Source organism: Larimichthys crocea, chromosome XI, assembly GCF_000972845.2.
Source record: "Larimichthys crocea isolate SSNF chromosome XI, L_crocea_2.0, whole genome shotgun sequence".
NCBI classification, from domain to species: domain Eukaryota; kingdom Metazoa; phylum Chordata; class Actinopteri; family Sciaenidae; genus Larimichthys; species Larimichthys crocea.
The window spans coordinates 8,166,475-8,188,299 of NC_040021.1; the positions used below are offsets into that span (position 1 = coordinate 8,166,475).

Sequence of the window (21,825 nt, forward strand, 5' to 3'; positions counted from 1 at the left end):
CACCCTGTGAGTGGCTTCAATATCCCACCGTCACTTCACCGGAGTTCAGCAAAGCTTAGAGGAGACTACTATCGCAGCCTTTTATGGGCATTGGCTGAAGCAATCAAAACTATTAATGCAACACAACGACGCGCAAACACACACACACACGCACACAGGTCAGGTGAGGTCACGTGCCGTGTGTTTTCTCGCAGCAGTGTTCCTGAGAGTGCCAGCTGCTGGCTGTTATTCCAGGGTTTCTGCAGAGTCAGGTTTGCGTTACGAGGCTGGGGAGCATTCAGAGGGGCCACTTCATTCCTTTCTGCTTGCTTCTCCACTCACTAACATCACACACACACCACGGATCACACCTGGGTCAAAGACTGTTCTTTAAAACACCTTTTTGGTCTCGGTTTGTTTCATCCAATGAGCAGGGTCGGTCATAGACTATAAAATGACGCAATGAGAGTCTTCTGATGTTATGACTGAAGTATACGAAGGTTAATTTAGGTCGTTTTCTTTTGGACTTGGCCATCTGTAGTAAATCACACCCAATCTGGCTGCACATTCAGGTGAAAACATACTCAAAGAATTCTTTCTTTTCAGCTAACAAGGTGCAGATTCAACATATTACAGTATAAAAGCCTTAAACTTTGTATGAGAGTCGAGTGTGCATAAAAAAAAGCACGTCTGGCAATTAAGACAGCACAAAAATACTTTTGGATCTTTGTATTTGCATGACGGCATCTTTTATCAAGTTCATATTGAAATCGCAAGTTGATAATCAGTCATAATCGAATCAAGCAGCATTGACTAACCATGAAAGTTTCTCAAGAAATCAAGAAATTAGTCCAGAGAGAATATCCAACAATTTGTAGAGGCTGGAGAGTGTCTTTGGTAAAAAACCAAAAGTTTTTAAAGCACACGCGATGAACAAAGCCGCTCTTCAGAGTCAACGGCCATGATAATTGCAAACAGGAGTCTTTAATATTACATGAACTGGTTACTGAAATTTCTCCGATTGAAGAAAAGTGACTAAGTTTGGCCACAGTAATCAGGAGTCTTAAGTTTAAATGAAAGCTTATAAACGGGGAAAGTTTTTATTTATGCGAGAATCACATTTATTTGTCACATTTTCTTCATTTTAAACCTTTTCCCGACAATGAAAACACACAAAACGTGCTTTATGTATATTGAATTTTTTTTGGTTTACTATAAACACCTTTATTACCATGTTTATAATAAATCATACTTATTAATAAATTGTAGTAAGACATTCAATATTTGTTTGCTTAAACCTCTATGAGGTAGTATTCGTAGTAGCTTATTATTTGAATCCACTGATAGTAACAACCGGTCTTAATTGTCTAAATTTTTGTCTAAATTTTCGATGGTAACTTGATTTAACTTGAGTTGGGCACAGGCTTTCAGTAAACAGGATTAAAATAACCTGAAGTATGAATCATGCTCATGGCATGATACAGTGTGGATGGATATTTTGCTTCCTGATTACAGACCTAACAGACTGTGGGTTAGATTAGAGATTAACTACTGACACAGTTTGGAACTACTGTACCTGAAAATGATCATATAACAACTCTGTATCATTGTACTCAGTATACATGTGTTTTTTTGTCTGTCCCCTTGTCCTGCAGCTATAGGATGAGCTATAAGGGAGAGTGATGAGGCCCAGCAGCAGCTACCGCCTGCCCGACTGGACTGCAGTTCCACACAACCGGGCCAAAATAAACATCTTCCCCACAGTCTCCTCTGCTGACATGACATGAATGTGTGCGGGGGAGCTGCAGGAGTGTGTGGCTTGCAGTGGCCACATGTGTACCTCAAGTATCTTTGTGCATGTATATTTGTGTGTATGCGCCTGTGTGTATGTCTGCATAACCAATTGGGACAATCCGAAACCCGCAAGCTTCTGAATTACATCTTTATCTTCCTCTATTTTCCCCTGTTACGTCTAAATCAGCCCCCTACCCCCAGAGCCACATGTAGGCGGCCAGAGTCTCCTCTACTCGGATTGTGTCCATTAAAAACAGCACTGGTCCACTGACCACACCTCTGTCAGTGCCTGCAGTTTAGTCTCTGCAGTGTAACTTTTTAAGACCAGCATGGACAAAAAAGGAAAAATCCTTCTTCAGATTACACTGTTACTTTGTGATGAAGTGTTACTTTACTTTACGTTTCAAGGAGTAACTTTCCACAACAAGCCAGTGAGCAGTGTACATGAACTTAAATCAAAGTGGGCTTTTTGGTGTAGAAATATGGCAATGTTTGTGATCAGGACTGCTTAGTTATAATACTTCAATTGTGGGTTTTCTTTAATAACTCAAATTGTAGAGTTTTGTGTAGGAATTGAAACATACCAAACAAACAAAACAGGCTCAAGAAATAGAAGCTGTTTTCACCTCTCCCTGTCTCACCTGTAAGTCCATTATTACAAACATATTGCCTTGTTATATATATATTTTAAATTAGTTGAATTTAAAGGTCTTCAAAGATACCAAACATGGATTAAATTGGATGAATATAGAGGAAATGTCCAGAAAATCCTGAAAAATCATCAAGAATCTTTTGTTGCTTTTTCCACGGTCAAAGATTTTTACACTCAGCGCTATCATGGACGAATAGTCCTTAAAGTTCTTTGAATAAACGTAAATTTGAACATCATTTCAAAACGATTTACCGATAAAGATTATGTGCTATGAAATGGTTACTAAATGGGTGGTTTTAGCAAAAGAATCTTTGGTTCGGGCTGCACAGCTTTGTTTTTGCATCTGGTCGTATATTTTGAAAACACATATAGGATATTAATGGTCTCATTATACTTTCATTACGATCTGTTTTAGGATCCTATTTCCATTTTGAGGTTTCAACCCGAGGGTTTGAAATGCCTGAGTTGCATTGCCTGTTCCACCGATCCCCCCCTCCTCCAAACCCAGGTCCCAAGTAAACCAGCTAAGTGCTGCAATTAATCCATTTCCTCTTCAGAAATTAGACCTGTTCATTAGGCTTTCCACAACCTTTTATCCTCCTGAAAGTCTCCCGCTCTGCGTGATATAAAATGCGTGTGGCTGGTTCAGGGTGATCCATTACACGGCAGTGAACACTCTTTAAGGGGAAGCCTGGAGGGAAGTTTGGCAGAGAGGCCTCCTCATCTTGATATAAAGTCTCAAGCTTTAATTCCTCTCATGGGAGGAAAAGCTTCGTGTAGGGAGGTTTGCATCAGTGACTGACACAGGAAGGAGAGAAAGATTCTTCTGGATATGATTTGATCAGCGTAGATGTCCACAAATCATATTTAGTTAAATCAAATATAAAGTTATCGCCTTGCTTTCTGGTACAAAGACACACGCAGAAGCAGGATGCCCTCGGGCTGTATCTCTAGGAAAGATGTTGAATTATATTTCAGGGCTGTAGGACAGGCCTCAGAGGTCCCGTTGAGCAAGCTGTACAAATAGGACACTTCCTACAACTGTTATACCAACACATGACCAAAAACAGACGCTTACACTATGCATACACCATCAGCAAGAACTGGACTTTTAATCAAACATACAGATGGATACATGTTGCAAAGAGGTGGAGTCTTCAAAGGAAGCTTCAAAAGGCGTAGGTCAAACCCAGCGCCGACATTACAAGAAAGAAACTTCAAACGCGGCTGTATCAGAAATTTGCTTTTTGAAGAAAGTGCCCCGAGCAAGCTCATTCATCAATCTCAAACGGTTACACCGAGGAGAAATATTTGCAAGTTTAGGCTGTGAATAATTTGCAAGACAGAACTCATTGCTGCTATTTTACACTTAATCCTGATGAAATACAGAGATGTCAAATATTTAAAGCTGCGATGGGACTCCTGGATTAAGTATGTTATGACAAACAAACAAACCATAGGGATTTCCTCCAGTGGGACCGGACGTAAATGAAGCCTGACAGTGGCGGCTGTGCAGAGTGTGTGTGATCTGCTGGGAGAGCGATGGCAGGTTCTGGGCCATTTGCTGCTGTGTTATTGCTGAGGAGCAAGTCCGCCCCTGGGGCTGTGTGAGGATGAAGCCAGAGCTCGGTGGGGTTGATGGCTTTATAAATCACAGTCAAGCCGAGGCTGACAAAGGCTCCATATACTATGAATCAAGCGTGTACTCAGGTCTGGGTGTGTTTGTAGTACACCCAAACACCAACCCAATACGCATACTTGTGCACTCGTAAACAGCCATTTCCAAAATGATTTTATTCTTGGCAGACTGCAAAAGACCCTAAAATAGCACTTAGATCATCACGGGGTAGTAAAGATTTTAAGTGGGGTAACACCTCCTTCAGGCAGCGTGGTCCATGCTACACATTTATTGGTACAGAAACTCACACACACACACATATATACACACTCAAAAGACATAAAGACTTCACTTTATGTATTGTAGAACAAAACTAAATCAAACTTCTGTAGAGAATCATACTCTAAAATACCTTAAAGTTCATCATCAAACTGTAATTTTGTCCACTCTGTGTAAGTAGATGCCTTTCAACTTTTTTTTTCAGTTGGAAAAAAAACAACCACACACACACAGTTGCACACACATATGCACATAAATGCAACCGATCATGTGGAGACAGACATCCTCCGTCCCCTAGTCCGACACAAATGGGGTCAATCCCACACACACTCAACCACCAATGAAAGAGGATCCCCCAAAATTACCACTTTGCTGGAGCCTGGAGCAACCAGTGACTTCATGTCTGCAGCAGCTAGACTGATTTACTCACGTTCAACCCTCTTGACTCCCACCACAGCCCAGGAAACACATCTCTTACCCCCACCCTCCCCTCACAGTACGTTCCCCTCGCTCTATCTGTTGAACATTTACACCATCCCCGGCATACCTCACACATTTACCGGCCCAACTCAACACCAAAGCTGTTAGGACAGCACATTGTGTTATCAGTGGCAGATAAGAGAGGTCAGACCAGAGATTCAAACCAAACGACTCCATAAACAGCTGGGCGGTCTGTCTAAGCGCTGACCGGTTGTTGCTAAGATAAAGGATGGATGGATTCTTGGACAACAATCTGACACAACAGTACACAGCATTTGGAAGCCAAAGAATTGGGTGGTGGATCTTTAAAACCAGGCAATAAACAAGCCATAGACTGTGATTAGAAATTCGGATTTTTAATTAAGTCCATGTGTAAATTCAAACTTTGTAAAAAAAAAAAAAAAAACAGCACAGGGACAGCGGAAAATAGAATCCACAAAAAAAAAAAAAACAGCACAGGGACAGCGGAAAATAGAATCCACACACAGATTTTGTTTAATTTATAGTCCTATGAGGCACATAATAATGATTTTCAGGCCCAGCGGGGGCAGACTCAGATCTCATAAAATCCAATCCTTAAAATCAGAGCTCAAAAATCACATTGTGATGCCAAGCGCAACATTCGTCCCATTCTGAATCTGGATCTATGTGCTAGTTATTTTGGTGGGTATGAAAGGCTCCAGGCCGTGGTGCTGATTGATCGATTCCCGGTGCTGGAGGCGCCTGGATAATGTGCACACACGCATGTGTGTGTGTGTGTCTTTGTACATTTGAGTGTGTCTCCAAGCGTGTGGTTAATGAATTACGGCTCTGACAGGTCAGGATTAGCCCAGGGGTGTGGAACAGATAAAAAGGAAGACGATCATTCCCCCTCATCCGCACAAACAAAAAGTCAAAACACGAGATACAATGCGAGTTGTTTTTCTTAACAAAAGTTTGGCGGTGTCATGTTTGCGTGAATAATGTTACTTGAACATGAAAAATGAATATTATTAGAAGCTTCGAGCTTCCTGTAACTAAAGAAACCGCTTTGATAGTCAAAAAATGAACACTGCATTCTTTAAGAAACCATTTGTAGATAAAAATACACTTTAAGAAAGCCTTCAATTCATTTTAAATGTAAATAGAAAAGCACTTCAAAGTATTAATGATAACAGCCAGGACAATAAATCCATTGAGTGCAACTTTATTGTCCACTGATCCATATTGTAAGGCTCTTTGCACCCCACGTGCATCATCATCATCATACCCTGAGGAGACATTTAATTCTTCTTTGAGTATAACAGAGCCCATTTTAGAGGCTAATAACGCCATGGATAAGACTGATCAGTGAGTGCACATCACCCCCTGGTGGTAAGAAAACGAAGCCCTCGGTAAAGAAGGCATGTTAGGACTCACTCACCACAGGTGTAGATGACACTGAGGTACTTCCTGGTGCCGGCGTAACACGGATCTCCAAAGTCTCTGGTGGAGGCTCGAACCAGACAGCTTTTCTTTCCCTGACAGCGGGCGGTCAGAGCCTGCAGAGCCACAGACGACTGGCAGTCTGACAGAGACACAGAGAGGGGGAGAAGTATTGAATTATTATTATTAGACATCCAGACCAATTAAAACTAACACAGTTTACCAGGTTATATAATTCAATCATTTAAAAGAGAGGGTTACTGCTCCTACACCTTTACTGGTGACACTTTATAGTATCATCCATATGAATATTAATTCCCAGAAAGGAACTGATATGTAACTGTTACTGATTTCTTAAGAAGGCTTCAGGAAAATACTGTAATTTGGTACTAATTCAAATGAAAAATTGTAGTACTGCTCACACCATTAGTTACTTTACAAATTATTAAATAAACAACAAATGAATAGGCAAATAATTTGGATGTCGTGAGTCATTTCTTAAACCAAAATGCCAAAAAATAAACTTATTTCAGCTCCTCGAATGTGAATATGTTAAAGGCTCAGGAGAACTGCTTTATGATGGGGATTGTTTTTAAACTATGAATCAATTTAAATTGCTAATTAAAATAGTTTGTAGTTATAGACCTAAAATTGAGCGTTCATCACAGTTAATTGGTAGTCTAACCTTCATCTACCAAAGTGTTTTAGCACAGGTCAGAGGAAACGTGCAAAAATGTAAATACTGTTTTTTAAAATTAGAGACGAGAAATGTTTTGTTTGGTTTAAATGAATCTCGTTGACTTCATCCTTTCATTAAGATTTTAGAAGTTCTGATCTATCCGCAAGCTCCTATGTTATTTTACTAAAACCTAACCCGAGCCAGAGATAGCCTTAACAGTTAATTTTCCTAGCCAGATGTTTGACACAAGAACCAAAGCAGAGACAATCTGTTAACTACAAGTTTATATCACTGCTCTCATCCAATTACAATGTACTACCAGAACCAGAGTCTATGTACAGAAACTTTATTATTCTTATTTATGACATGTTGAATGTTCGTGTTCAGCCTCTTGCTATCGGGTGTTTGATGGACAAGTAGCACTTCAGGCACAAAGGACAACATGAGTCTCTGTCAGCTACAACAGAGATGGACACACACACATGCACGCACACACGCACACACACGCATTCAGGCCAGTGGGACATCACACACACTCCCTCTTATAAAGGCTTTCTCAGCTCCCATGGTGGAGCCTCTGTCCACATCAGACCCACATACAGAAACCTTACTGGGGCCTCACATTGTCTGAGGGATACCTGATCCAACATGTGTGTGTGTGTGAGTGAGTGTGAGTGTTTGTGTATGGAGACCAGACAGAGTAATGGATGTGGCTCTCATACATCATCGCTAAGCACCCGCCAGCTCCTTCAGACCTTCTCTTCTGCGGCTCTCATCCTGTGGGAAGCCTGCACGGACAGATGAAGCTCTTCTGTTTCCCTTTTCCTCTCTCACTTCCTTCCCTTCTCACATTAATATCACGACTACAGAAGATGATATGTTGACCTGCTGTGCTCGCAACCTTTAGAGCGAACCTTTCAGAGCTCATAAAGCCAAATACACATGCCTATGTTTTGTCTTATTGTCTAATATATAATGCTAAAGCCAAAGATATTCAGTTCAGTGTCATATAAAACAAAGAAAATCATTGAGAAGCAGCAATTTTCTAGCAATCAGCTAATCAATAAATCACTCCATCATTTCAGTTCTCTTGTTAAGACAGCAACAGACGGACCAGACAAGGCGTGACTGGCTGACATGGTGTATATATCACCTTTTAGACGTTTGTTTTAAAGGAAGATGGGGGAGGAAGATTGTCTAAGGTAAGGTACGTCCTTGAAGTAAGGCGCGTACGCTTGTTAGAAAATGTTGGTGCTCAGATCTCTGATCGTCTGGTATCATAAGACTAAGCAAATTAAAGACAACAAGACAACGTGGAACTACTTTCAGTTGTTGTGTAACTCGAATGAAGTCATGAACTTCATTGACACCTCTAAACCAACCAACCGAGGTGCGGAGAGCACTAATAAAGTTGGAAGAGCTTCCTGCTGGGTCTTGTGGGAATGTGTATGGGTCGGCGTTCCACATGGATGCCTGCCAGGCCCCCACGCTCCATCTAACCCTTGAAGAACAACACAAGGAGATGAGCCTTTGAAAGTGGACACTGTGCTTTTGCACTGTCTCCCCTGGTGGGCCCCAAAAACAGAGATCAGAAAGGTAGAGGGAAGAGGCCGGTCAAGGCTTTTGCTCACACGTCAACAGGCCACGACAAATTATGACTCAGGTCAAAGGGCAAATGTCCCAGTTAGGAAGTGAAAGAGGGCAATCCAGTGGTCATGCACAGTGTCAACATTGAATCCACAACTGTGCATCCTGTGTTATTTGATCGCAGCAGTCATAATCAAGGCCACACTTAGATTCCCGGTAATGATTGAGTGTGTGGTGAAACCAGATCAAAGATTGTGTGTCGAAGAAGCTGAATCCGAATGAATCGGTTTCGAAGGGGCAACCGGACACTCCCCAGCTGGAGTCGACACACTACAATTCCCAACCAGGATGTAGTGAGGTGGGAGCCTGTGGGAACCAGCGAGTGTAACTGGATAGCTCCTCAGACACCTCAAAGGTTCCCACTGTTGCTTAAAACACGTGGATTCACTGATGGCGACTGATGGGGAAAATTTGTGCTCATCTGCGACAAACTCTTCAAATAAATTCTTGAGCTGAAGAGCGATACTGCTCCCCCATACAGACGCACCTCTCTTGTTTGCTATGTGCAGTAGAAACATGTCTGAAACATGCCTGCATCTGTTTCCATCATAAAAGAATACGGTAAAAAACACTGTGAAAATATGTGTAGCAGAAATGTGAATGATTGAATGGTTGTTCATTCAAGTGAGATAGAATGGATGTTCCTGCATGTGAAAGAACCACAGCTTAAATGTTTAAGTGTATCTATGTTGTGATAGCAAGAAGACTAGAGAGCTGGAGCTCTGCCCTTGCATCACATGCTGTGCTGCATCCTGAAGTAGAAGCATTATACAACCTGAACCAAAGAAGACTGTATTATCCCGCTCAGCTGATCAACCTCTGATCATCCCCCGATCAGCTGAGAGTGTACAAACTGATGAGATTAGGGCTGCAACTAACATGCTGATTTCATTATTTTCAATCAAGATTTTTTTTGTCTATAAAATGTCAGAAAACGGTGAAAAACGTGTGTTAGAGATGTATTCAAATTGCTTGCCGTTCGTTCGTTATTCGATATGATATTCTGTTTACTATCATATATGATAAAAACCATCAAATACTCACATTTGCGAGCTGGACCTATCAAATATTTGGCATTTTTGCTAAAAAAAGTTGAATAAAAATAATAGTTTCTGGCTATTTTTTAGGCTTTTGACTAATTTAAATATATGACATATAACTGCCTATTTTCAAATCAAGAGAAAGGTAGAAACACAGATAATTTGATGACAAAATGTCGATCAAAATATTGGTCCTGTGTGAAATTATGTATCCGTATGTGAATATATCAGCGTCTATGTGCGAATGCGACGGCGCAGTGACCTCCTGCTCTGCCTGATGCTTTAATTTGCCCCTCCTCTCTCTCTTTTCCTCCCCAGAGGGCTCGTTTGAGCTGGTGTGCCACGCTGAAAACTCTCCACTCTGACAAGGGAACCCACTGACAGACAGGCCCCCATTAGCTGCAGCTTTGATTCCCTGACTGGGTGATTAGTAGACCAGGGGGGCCACCATGGAGGAACGGGTGGGGCCACAGAAAGAGAGAGAGAGAGTGGGGAGGGGGGTTTCCAAGACAGATAGAGCCTTCTAAAGACAAGAGCATGGGGACACACACACATTTATTCTTTCTCTACTGGCTCTTCAAGCTTATATGTGCACACACACACACACATAGTATTTCTATGCAGTTTAAAAGAGCATTCCTCAGAGTCTGACCTGCCCCTGGCTCTCATTAGAGGCTTTAACACAGACAGACAAGCATACAACAGTCCCCTCTCTCACACGAATAACCCCTGATACCTCTAACCTTTAACCCTCAACCACCTCCGAGCCTGTGCAGCCACCCTCCACCCTCCTCACGTCCAACAAGGACGGGCCTGTGGTTCAAGAAGAGAAGGTTCACAGTCATGAGGAGGAGTTTCCTGGACGCGTATTCTTAATCAAGACTGATCACAGAGCGACAGGCCACGAACAGAAAGGCAGAACTTTTCTTAAGATGACCCCCGGTTGATCACCCACATCTTCTTGAAGTTACTAAAGCGCTTCAAGGTTGAAAAGCCTGTTGCTAACATCTTCTTGTCTCTTTTCACGCATCACTCATCCATCATACATCTAGCTTTCTGCTTGGATTGTGTCCTCACCATGAATCCTCCACCGAATTATTCTAACATGATGCCATAATTTTATGAAGCAGTAGCGTTACGGTAATATCATCAAATAGTGGCTGTTGTGACGGCTGCTGTTGAGTTACACTTGTCAAAGAGCCCTTATATTAAGACTAACGCAGGGTGAGTATATGCTGGTCGACTGTCAAACAACTTTATAGGACAGCACTTACAGTGTTTGTCCCTAATATAAAAAACACAGCTCTGAGCACGTACAAATCCAGATGCACAAACCTTTCCCAGAACATTCTCACAGCAACTCTCCCGAACAATCCTGCAGGTATTCCACCCACGCACACCTTCCCTGGAATTTTCCAAGACAATGGGCGGACAAAGTTGTCAAAAGTCCTCTTCTCTTCTTCTGCTCTGACTCACCTGTATCATTTCATTGGGAGGCTCGAGCCATTGTGGTAAGATTAAGAGTCTTTGTATAATAGAAAAATGACTTTGAGATGCCGTGATAGGATGAATGGACACGCGCATGCCAAGTGCTTCCTGCGTAAGCCATCAATGAATTTGAGACCACTCGCCCACGCACACGTTTTCTGTAAATGTTTTATTCCCTTCAGCAGATGTCATTTTACTCCAACACGGGGGATTTATGTATTAGTCACTGCAGCTGAAAACAAATACCTAAGAGATATCATTACAAAACATCTCCCGCTGATCACTTACTTTAATACAATTATTTTTTGTGTTAAAAGTATCTGAAATTTTATGTTTAACTATGCAAATGATTTCACTAAAAAGTCATGTTTTTTTAGGAATATAATGTTATATAGATCAAGCTATGAATAATACATGTATAAACGGATAAATATAAATATAGATGTAGGGTATGCAAGTGTGAAATTAAATTAAATATACAAATAAGGCATTATCTAACGCTAAGTTTTGGTGAAATCTACAGACACAAATAGACAAAGTCTAGTAAAATAAACACCTGAATGTGTATTTTGGGTATTTTCTTTCCTCTACTCTGTTATAGAAGCAAAATCACAATTTCTCAAATTCACCAGTGCATGAAAGAACAATGTTTTTCCTGAAGCGTCTTTCCTCAGTGTCCAACAGATCGTGCACAAACGTCCTTGCACAGCTAAACTCATAAACACATCTTCAGATTTGTTGTAAGTTGACAGCAGGTTATTTCTAGAGTCAGAGGCACTTGATACCCAAACACTACATGTGTGCTATCACTGACAACACGTTACCTCATATATTCAAACACCACATCTGAATTCCAATCAGTGTGGATACTGTTACCCTGGAAAACGTGTTGGATAAAGCTGGGAGATACAAATTTCAGAGAACCAAGAATTTGATTGCTGATTTTTAGGAAGCGCTGCATCCGGACTACAGTAGCTCTTTCAGGACAGGTTTAAACACACAGAACTGTACAGAATTGAATCTAATCTGCATTCCTAAACAACACTGACATCCTGCTACTTATCTGCTCTGTATGCATCAAAGTCAGAGAGAAATGCAGATAGAGTTTCACTGAAGCAGCTCGCACCCGAACAACTGGAACAGGTTCCCAAAAGCCAAGTGTTAAATTTGAACCGCAGCTGTGCACGCTCGGCTTTTTAAAAGCTGCCGTGATCATACGAGAGACCAACGAGTCCGTGTACAGTTTTGAAACATCCTGTTGTAGGCCTCGTCTGAAGTACATACTCAAAAGTGAAAGCGCAAAAAAAAAAAAAAAAGTAGTCTGAGACCCTGCATGCCAAGCATGGGGGGCTATTTAGATGTCAAGAGGTGTGTGTGATGGTAATGGGGCAGATGAGAGAGGAGGGCTAAAGCAGGCCCCTTTGCTTTGAGGATTCTCCATTGCCGCCAAGACCTGTCCAACTACACCACTCCCACCCCATCCCAAAACCAAGGAGCAGACAAGATCAAAGAGGGCTTACTTCTGTATGCACATGCCTGCGTATGCACTTGTTTTGGTCTGTTGTATTTTTCCAGGTTGTCTCTCTATGGTGGCAAATAGACAGCACATTTCACAAGCGTAATACAGTTAACAGAAGATGGTCGGTTTTCAACAAGCTACAAAAAAAAACATCTACCTCGGTTCTGCAGGTGGTTGGTGTTGAGTTGCAACCCAGGCCTATAGATGAAACTAAAAATACACGATGTAAAGACATTGTTTGCAGGGAAAATAAAAAAATATATGATCTATAACCTGTTCTCCACCGTTGGAACTTGTAATGTGTTTCTACCCGACACTATGCATGTTTCACCCGGGCAGGTGCATGTGAGTTCAGCCGTCGATCTCACACGTCAGACAGCGGTGAGGTTGCCAGGACGGTGCGGTTTAGGAGATTACTAGAACCTACCTTCCTGGCACAATCAAACACACATTTAAAGAGACATAAATTCAAAATGGGCACAAAACAAACTTCCACATAATGAGACTGCCAAAGCCCGAGATTATTTAGACGTGCAGAGCCACAAACACACACGCACACACATGCACACACACACACGTGCGAGGCGCAGCACCGCCTCGGACGTGAGGGGAAAACGCTTTTAAAAATAATTAACGGTGTGTGTCTGAGCTGTCACTCAGCACACCCTCACTTCCTCCTCCGGGTGACATGGGAGCCACATGAAAGACGGAGCTGACAGGGGAAATCCCACTAGGGCATCACTAGACTGTCTGGAACAGCCTGAGGAGGTGTTTGTGGGTGGTTGAAAGTGTGTATACACATGAGTGTGTGTGTGTGTGTGTGCGGTATAGAGACAGAAAAGTATGCTGTATATTAGTTGAACAGAAAACAAGTAGACGTTTGTGTACGTCTGAGTGTCCACTTGATGTAAACGCACACAAGGTTAACACGTGATTTGACGGTAAACATCACGGCTCCTCTGCTCTAATCTGGCTTTTGTACAACTGTAACAGTAGAGTCCATTTTCCATCAATGCTGGGGGAACTCAGCTACTGTATTTAATCCGGAGTCTGAAACCAGATATCAGGCCAGCCCTGTCTCACCCGCTTCACCTACCTGTCGCACATTCCTGGTCCATCTGCATGCATGCGCACTGGCTGAGTCCACTGCTTCAAAGCAAAGCCCTCGATGCTTATAGAGAATACAATAACACACACACACACACACACACACACAGATGAATACACACTCACACAATGCCGTTCTTTATATCTGGCTCTGATTACCCGCTGACTGACGCCTGTGTCAGCCTTTCGACCCCGTCCTGTCACCTCTGTCATAAAGGAGGAACACAGGGCACGTCTGTAGCGCATTGTCCCTTTACGACATTAAACATACACAGGCAGTTAACTTACACCTGCTCGGGCTACTTATTTACAAGCGCAAACCTCAGTGTCTATTTCCTTCTATACATTAACGAAACAATGGCAGCGCAGGCTAAAGCAAAATAAATGAGCTGGCCAGCAGAGAGGCCGGGGCCACCACAGTAGCTTTGGTTATACTAATACTTGTCATGGATCCAAGCTTAGAGTCATTAACATTCCCCTAAACAAGAGCAAAGGTACATCTGGATATCCCATGCACTCACACATGCACACACACACATGCACATACTTGGAGGGAACTCAATACTGTCCCTTTTCTACGGGCCAAACTCTGAGCTTTGGATGACAAAGACACCTGATCTACATTCCACCCCAATTCCCCTGGCAATGTGTGTTTGTGTGCGTCTACCTGAGCTCGAGTCGTGGTTTTAAATATCTCAGCGTGCTTTGCTAACAAAATGAAGAAATGCTGATATGTTTCTGAAAGTGAAATTATGAAGCATTAATCTCCGCTTGGAACAGTGTGAAGTTGACATCAAGGACGGGTGTGGCAGGACAGTGTTTGCTCTAAAAGCCTCCGAGGCAAAGAAGATGTATAGGAATTATAAAATGTTACAAACCACAACAGCATCATATCACCCGAGTCAACGGCAACTCTAAAGAAGTTATGAGCTGGCGGTGTTTGTAGTTCTTTTTATGCCGTTCGAGTGCTGACGTGCAAAACTCATTAATAATGGACGCGTAATGACGCCTGATCAGACAGATCTTCTCAAGAAGAATAAATCAAAGCCAACAGCGACCTTAAGCTCCACTCTCTCATATCATTAATATGTATGTGAGCATTAGCAGGACAAGAAGACTCGTTTTAACATCCTGCAAACGCAAGAGGACTTGATTTGCATTCCCAGCTTGTGTCTTCATGTAAGAGACTGACCCCCCCCCAAACTGATGCTATGAAAAGGGTGTTGATTTTAAATATGATTATCACCCCTTGTCACCCTCAAGGGATGATCAGATCACTACAAAACAGCAGCTTGGATCTGATAGGATCTCTTTGATCTTTGGATAGAAATTCAGCACCCTCATCCACTCAACTATCTCAACCACGCCCAGTGTGAGAGTGCCAAGGTGCCTCACCTACTGTCGGTGCCCCCCTGTGGTGCAGGGGACACTCCAGGGTGCCCTGTTGAGTCCGGCCAAACATGGCAGAGTAAACAGCGATCTGCATACCCCGTTTGCAGCTTAGCCTCATCCTCTCCTCCTCACAGACCACCTTACTCTTATACTCGTCTGAAAGGGAGAGAGAGAGGATACAAGATGTTACAGAGAAAACAAAAGCAAAAGGACAGATAAGACACTGAAATACAGGGTGATGCATGTAGATCTACAATAGCTGTACAAAATAGAATAAATAAGGCTGAGTTTAGTAATTAATTAACTTAATAATGTCTTGCCTTGTCAATAAAACATTAAATTATTTTACACTTTTAGGTGCAAATCTTTAAATCTTCTTTATTCGATCAAACCTCTCGAGAGCAGCTTTTAATGAGCATGTTTTCCGTGCTAGGCCCAGACAAAAGGAGTGTAAACAGGCAGAAACAGAAGTAGAGTTGCTCAGTGGACATGTAGAGCCATGCAGAGGCATTCCTCACACACATCCAGCCACAGTGACCTGTGACAGCCAGAGCAGCTCCACTGGCCAGCGGAAAAAAACACAACAGCAGCCGTTTCTACGTCTATGTGGGGAGTGGAACAGGAATGCAGAAAGAAGAGCGAAGGATGAGAGCAAAGAAAAAAGGGTAGGACTTCTTCCTAATATCTCTTGGTGATGGATTCACTCTTGTTCGCTTCACCCCCCCTCCCTTTCTCCTTCACTTCCTCTATCCTCCATCCACCTCTCCTTTCAGAGGCAGTGACACCTGCCCGTTGCACCTCACTAACACCCCATGCGGCCTTTCTCTTTTCTCCCTGAGAAGTCATTGGTTAAGTGACAGTGAACAAAGGGCTGTTGATTGGCCCCGGGGTCCGGTGGAGAAAGAAAAAGTAGGGAGGGCAGGGGGATCAGTGGATTAATGCCCACTTCTGGTCACTCTAGTGTGAACTGCTGCACAGCTCAGTGCGGCTCGGCTCAGCACAGCACTGAGCCATGAATGGAGGCTAGAATCTGGGTGGGATTGCTCCACTGTTGTGGCTCCCCTCTGGAGTAATGCTCTCTTAGCTTCCTGGCTCACAGAGAGAGGGATAAAGGAAGGGAGGAACGCAAAGAGAGAGGATGGCAGAAGAAGTTAAGACTCACAAAGACACTATGATGATTAATCCAGTATAGAATTTACAGAATAGGTAGATGATTGTAGATAGTAGTCGGTCAAATATAAAGTAAGCTGAAATACTCTTGCCAATTTAAAAGATACAGCCAATAAACCTAACCCAAACCCTACACCTAAACCTTATTGTCAAAGTAAAAGTATTGCCTGTGCAATAAAGACCGTTTTTGAGCTAATTCTACATACAACACCCTGGTGACTTAAATACTCACTAGCACATCCAATATGTATTAATCCACGGCTGAAAATAGTCCCTAACAAATACCCTAATTACTCCAGTCTACGGTGCCAAGAGTTTAAAGAACTTTTGGAAGTATACATTTGTGAACCATTTTTTAAGATTTACATCTTCGGCAGGAACCACAGATATTTTGGGAAAGTTGAGAAGTAGGGTGTTGTCTTTTCATGGGATTTGTTTACAAGAAAAATAGAGAAAGAAACATATAAGAAACATATACTTTGGTATAAAATACATTTAAAGTCAACATAACAAGCAGAAGAATGAATGAATGACATTTATCTTAGTTTTCTAAGACTGCTGCTGTAAACTCAGGATCACCACATGATGCTATTTCAGTAAATTTTTCTCTTATAGACTCACATGCTTTTATTTTTTCAGTTTCAGTTAAAAATATGTCATAATTCATTTCGTTTCAAGTGCACATGAAGTGACTCCACTCCTGGTGTATTTCAGACTGAATGTGAAGGTGTGTAAGAAAAGAGACCAAAAAAAAAAAAAACTGTTAGTAGGACAGAAATGTGTGTCACTGTCAGGATTTGAGGCGATGAGGGACTTACTAGGTCTGCATTTGTACCAGACAATGAGGTATTTACTGCTGCCAGGACACTGGTCTGTCCCAAACACGCGGCTGTTGACAAGGACTTGACAGCTCCTTCTGTCTTGGCACTCATCCAGCATTTTCTAAACAAGGAAAGAGTGACAGAGAGCGGGAGAAGACCAAAGAGAGGTTTAAAGGGAGGACAATAAGCCAACGATGGTGAGAGCAGCAGCAGGCAAAACCTAAAACCACTTCAAACAGGCTGCTTATGGCCATGGGAATATGGAGGAGAAGAGCAGGTAAGAGAATAAAGAGAATGGGAGAAAGAAATCTCTGGAAAGCTCCACTCCACTCATTTCCTGGCATCCTTTTGCTTCTCTAGTTTCATCATCTTTAGCCGGCTGTAACACAGGTGAGCACATTCCAACACAATACAGAGATCCAACTCGCTGTTCAGAGTCTTTCCCGAATTCAACGTGAAGGCAGAGGCATTTGTTACAATAGATCATGGAATGCAGAGGGGAAAATACAGAATATCACTCTACATACATGTGTAAACTTAAAGAATTTGTCCCGAAAAGACCAAAACAAACTGCTTCTGTAAATAGCCACTGGAGTACCAAACGTGTAGCTGAAAATAGTCCCCCCAACAAATGCACTATTCAGTCCTTGTGTGAGTGACTGAAAATTACAGCATGCTTTTGGACTTTAAAAAAAAAAAAAGATTTACATCTCGCCCACAGACGAGGGTTGGGAAGTCATAAAACACTGAGAGATACACTAACACGTTGTTGGTTTTGGTCTTGGGAGAAAAATATAGAATCAATTCAGCCTAAAATTTTAAGTTAAAATTAAGCAGGGATGCATAGATCTCTGTATAACGTGTCATTAAAGGAACAAAATGCTCAGAGCATGTTGGAAAAAGGGACAACCTTCACATCCCACCATGGTTGCTGAATGCTGCTACCAGACTTGCAACGTAAGGATTACTTGGATTAGTGAAACAGTCTGTTTATTTATTCAAGGACATTTGATGAAATGATTAATTACCAAATGATGATTACATTAACAGGTATAAGCCCTTTAGATAAGCCTTTTTATACAGAGACACACAGACTGTAACACCAACAAAGCACGGGTCGTGAACAGGTGATACAAAGAGATTCTTCAGGGTTGTATTAATGTGGGTGGTGCAGCAGTCAGTCATTCTCTCACTTCGGCACAATGAACTCTCTGTGCCTGTGCATTCATGGCTGTCCTGTCTATTATGGTAACGAAGAGTGTTCAACGCTAGAAGGCAGGGAAACTAAGAATAAAGCAAACAACAGATTGAATGCCGAACAGGATGTGTTTGTGTGTGTGTGTGTGTTTGTATCTGCAAAGTTGGGGGGGTTCCCATACAACCGCATCCCAATTTAGGAGAGGATGTAGAAGAAGGTAAAGACCCCATGAAATCGCTTTTGTGTCATGGGAAACCATCCTCACAAAGCATTACATAATCAGTAGTCTTCCAAAAAAATATATAACCTTTAGCCAATTTTATGGGACGCTTTATCTCAGGAGGATCTGCAGCCCTAAAGTGAGGGTGTATATGTGTGTGAAGAGTGGATCTCTATGGGAGACATGGGATGAATTTAACAGACCTGTACAGAGGCTAAAAGGAAAACCTGATTATTTTCTAATCAGAAATGTGTGAGCTTAGTTATATACCTGTAGTGCAGTGGACACAGAACAATATCGACCATCCTCCCGAGCGTTATACGAACTGAAGAGGGCCTGGTAGGTCTGAGGGCACTGCTGGGGGTCAGAGGCACCTCTCCTTCCGTAGAAAGCCGACTGGACGGTGATGGTGGTGCGGGGCGGGCAACGAACCGACAAGAAGTCTCCGTCACAGGCCTGCTCAGTGTAGTTCCTCAACACTTTGGACAAGTAACCTAGAAGACAAGCAAAACCAAAGCAGCTGTTACCTCGGCGGTTTGAAATCCATGCACAAAAACATTGAAGATTTCTTGATATTGCATATTGCTGCGCCGTAGCCTAATTTGCATTATCATGTATTATTACATCCTTAGGCTGCATAATTTCATTTCACTGCACATTAACCTTCTACCTCTGATTTGCTTTATTATAACCCTCATTTCATGCTATTATCATATGCAGAGAGGGTTGGTAGCATGTTACAGTCTTCTTAGATCTGTTTTGTTTAATAATGGAGTGTTTCCATGGATATTTGGTAGTGCCGCATATCAGCAAGCCCTGACAGATCACTGCTTAAATCTAAAAAATGCCTCCAGGACAAGAATACCGCAGAAAGAGGGGTAAAGCTTTAACTTATTTAGCTGTAAGCGTCAGCCCTCCGGTCATGGCTGCAGAACATACTCTGGTGTTTGATATTAAAAACAATATCTGCAAGGGATGATTTTTAAACCCTGACGTTATTAGACTTTTTATACAAGGATACGGTTCACACATAACCCCCTGGACAGAGTTAAAACAGAGCTCTGGCAGCATTTTGAGGCTATATATACCAAAGACAATTGTGGTTCTGGCAGTTTGATGAACTGCTGATACACCTACCGAGACTTCTCTTTCTCAAAGCTTTTATGTGTCACTCTCCAGGCTCAGTTTCTATTAGCATGCCATTTGCTCGCCAGTAACTTGCATCAAACAACCAGCTGGTATCAAGACTGTGAATAGAAACATTACATAAACCATTTAATGGAACAAGCACCGCGTGAACTTTCATTTAACCTTGGGGGCCGCTTCGAATCAAATAAAAGCTCTCATTCTTTTAAAACACTGAAGTCTCTCGGCTCTAACTCTACTTTCCCATTAGGAGTCTTTAAGAGCTGCCAGTCAGCCTGTCAGTCACACGGGATAACTGAACCCATCACAAAAGCCGCCATTAACATTCCAGCCTGTGAAGAGGACAGCAGGAAAAAGCAGCAAGGGAGGGAGCTGATCTGCTGGCCACTGTCATATATTGTCTTTCCGGACTTATCTGCTGCAGAGGAGATAAAAACACACCGCTTTTAGTCTTAGCTTCTCCCATTTCTGATTGTTCCATTCAAAGCAAGCCTGATTAAGGCACGATGGCGTGATAAAAACATCTAAAAATGCTACTTTTTTTTCCTGACGACTGAGAACAACCTCCAAAGCGAGTTCAGGCTTCCCTTTAAGTGCTCTGCAAACACATTTACAGAGAGGTAAACACACACACATGCTCACGCACGCTCACAAAGTGGACCCACTGTGATTCAATTACCTGTATTTGGTTAGTGTTTGGTCGGGAAGAGGAAATAAACAGTGTTCCCTAATACACACATTAGCGCGCATGCACGTACACACACACACATGCACACGTGCACGGATACGCACAAAACACACACATTGTCCCCTTATCACCATGGCCACAGTTAAAAGGAGGAAGGGAAACAAGAGACATTCTCAGGCTTCGAAAGGTCAGACTCACTCTAAATAGGGATGCTTATTAAACCACCATTCCTCCCAGTAACAGGTTTCCACCTGTGGCTGGGTTGTGAAAAATGTAGAGCAGGTGCACAAGTAATCCTATTTTAAGTTTATTTAGAGATTATTTACATGCCACAGACCAAATTATCAGGACGAGAAGCCAACCGCAGCAGCTGTCTTTACATAACAGCTCGGATTTATATACATGACCCAGACACCTGCTTCCATTACCTGTATTTATTCATTCAATCGCTGCATTAAAAAAAAAAAACTGTAACCCTCAAATAAGTTGTGATATATGCAGAAGTTTGTTTTTCTCTTTATACAACTTAATATGATGGCGTATGACCCAATTTAACGCATTGCAACACATTATCCCCCCCGTGTGATTTAGAAACTGCACTTATGCCGTCACCAATTTGGATTCTTTCTTTCAGTTGTTGTTGTGGGCTTCACCCGTTTCCACCTCTCCACAGTAATCCCCACCAGCTCACACACACACACACACACACACACACACACACACACAGGTCTGTTTTGCCTGCCACATTCCACACAGGGTGAGAGGGAACTTGGCATTTCCCCTGGCAGCGAGACCACACACACACACACACGCATACAAAACGTCAACACAAACAACGTGGTAGGAACAAGCCTAGCTGCTCGGCTCTTGAAGCCAGGGTGTGAGTGTGTGTGTGTGTGTGTGTGTGTGTGTGTATGTGTGGTAACAGTATCACTTTATTAGTGCTGGTTCTTTGGCAAAACGCCAGTGCGCCATGAGAGACCGCGAGTTCTTCGCGCAGCCCCTCCGGTTAACCGAGCCTCGGGAACGGCGGTGTATCCATGGAAACCGAGGTTATCAAGAGGGTGAAACGGAGAGGACTGAAGATGGATGATTTGAATTCGCATTGGCCCACTTGGAGGAGGAGTTTCTCGAGAAAGAGAGAGAGAGAGATAGAGAGAGGGATCGTTGAGCAACAGTTTGAACATCACAAACACACTGATGCGCCTCCCTCCACCCTACAAAGTGAGACTCTGCGTAAAAGCAAACAGATTATCTCACACAAACCCTCAGGTGCTTTCCAAAGAATCCATTTCTCTTTTTTCGCCATCCCACCCTCCTCCCACTCTCTCTGTCTCTCTCTCTCTCAGTCTCTCTTCTTCAGGATCGTCACTATTGTTCCCTTCACGCTACCTGTTGACTGAAGGCTCCTTTCAAGGCCAACAAATCAGGCGGGTTTAAGGCACCTGTGCAAACCGCCCAGCCAATGACAGGTGTCCCTCAGAGGCAGAAGGCTGAACAATGC

General features: G+C 42.6%; 1 protein-coding gene across 2 annotated transcripts in view; it reads right to left on the bottom strand.

The window, feature by feature from the left end:
* Nucleotides 1-21,825, bottom strand: part of eva1aa (eva-1 homolog A, regulator of programmed cell death a) — a 118,921-nt gene that overhangs the window by 31,978 nt on the left and 65,118 nt on the right. For both annotated transcript variants that reach the window (XM_027284432.1, XM_010741024.3), the window contains exons 2-5: nucleotides 18,758-18,981; nucleotides 17,067-17,190; nucleotides 15,082-15,234; nucleotides 6,205-6,348 (exon numbers count right to left, since the gene is read on the bottom strand). In XM_027284432.1, the coding sequence (XP_027140233.1) occupies nucleotides 6,205-6,348; nucleotides 15,082-15,234; nucleotides 17,067-17,190; nucleotides 18,758-18,981 (645 nt within the window). The remainder of the gene's footprint in view (nucleotides 1-6,204; nucleotides 6,349-15,081; nucleotides 15,235-17,066; nucleotides 17,191-18,757; nucleotides 18,982-21,825) is intronic.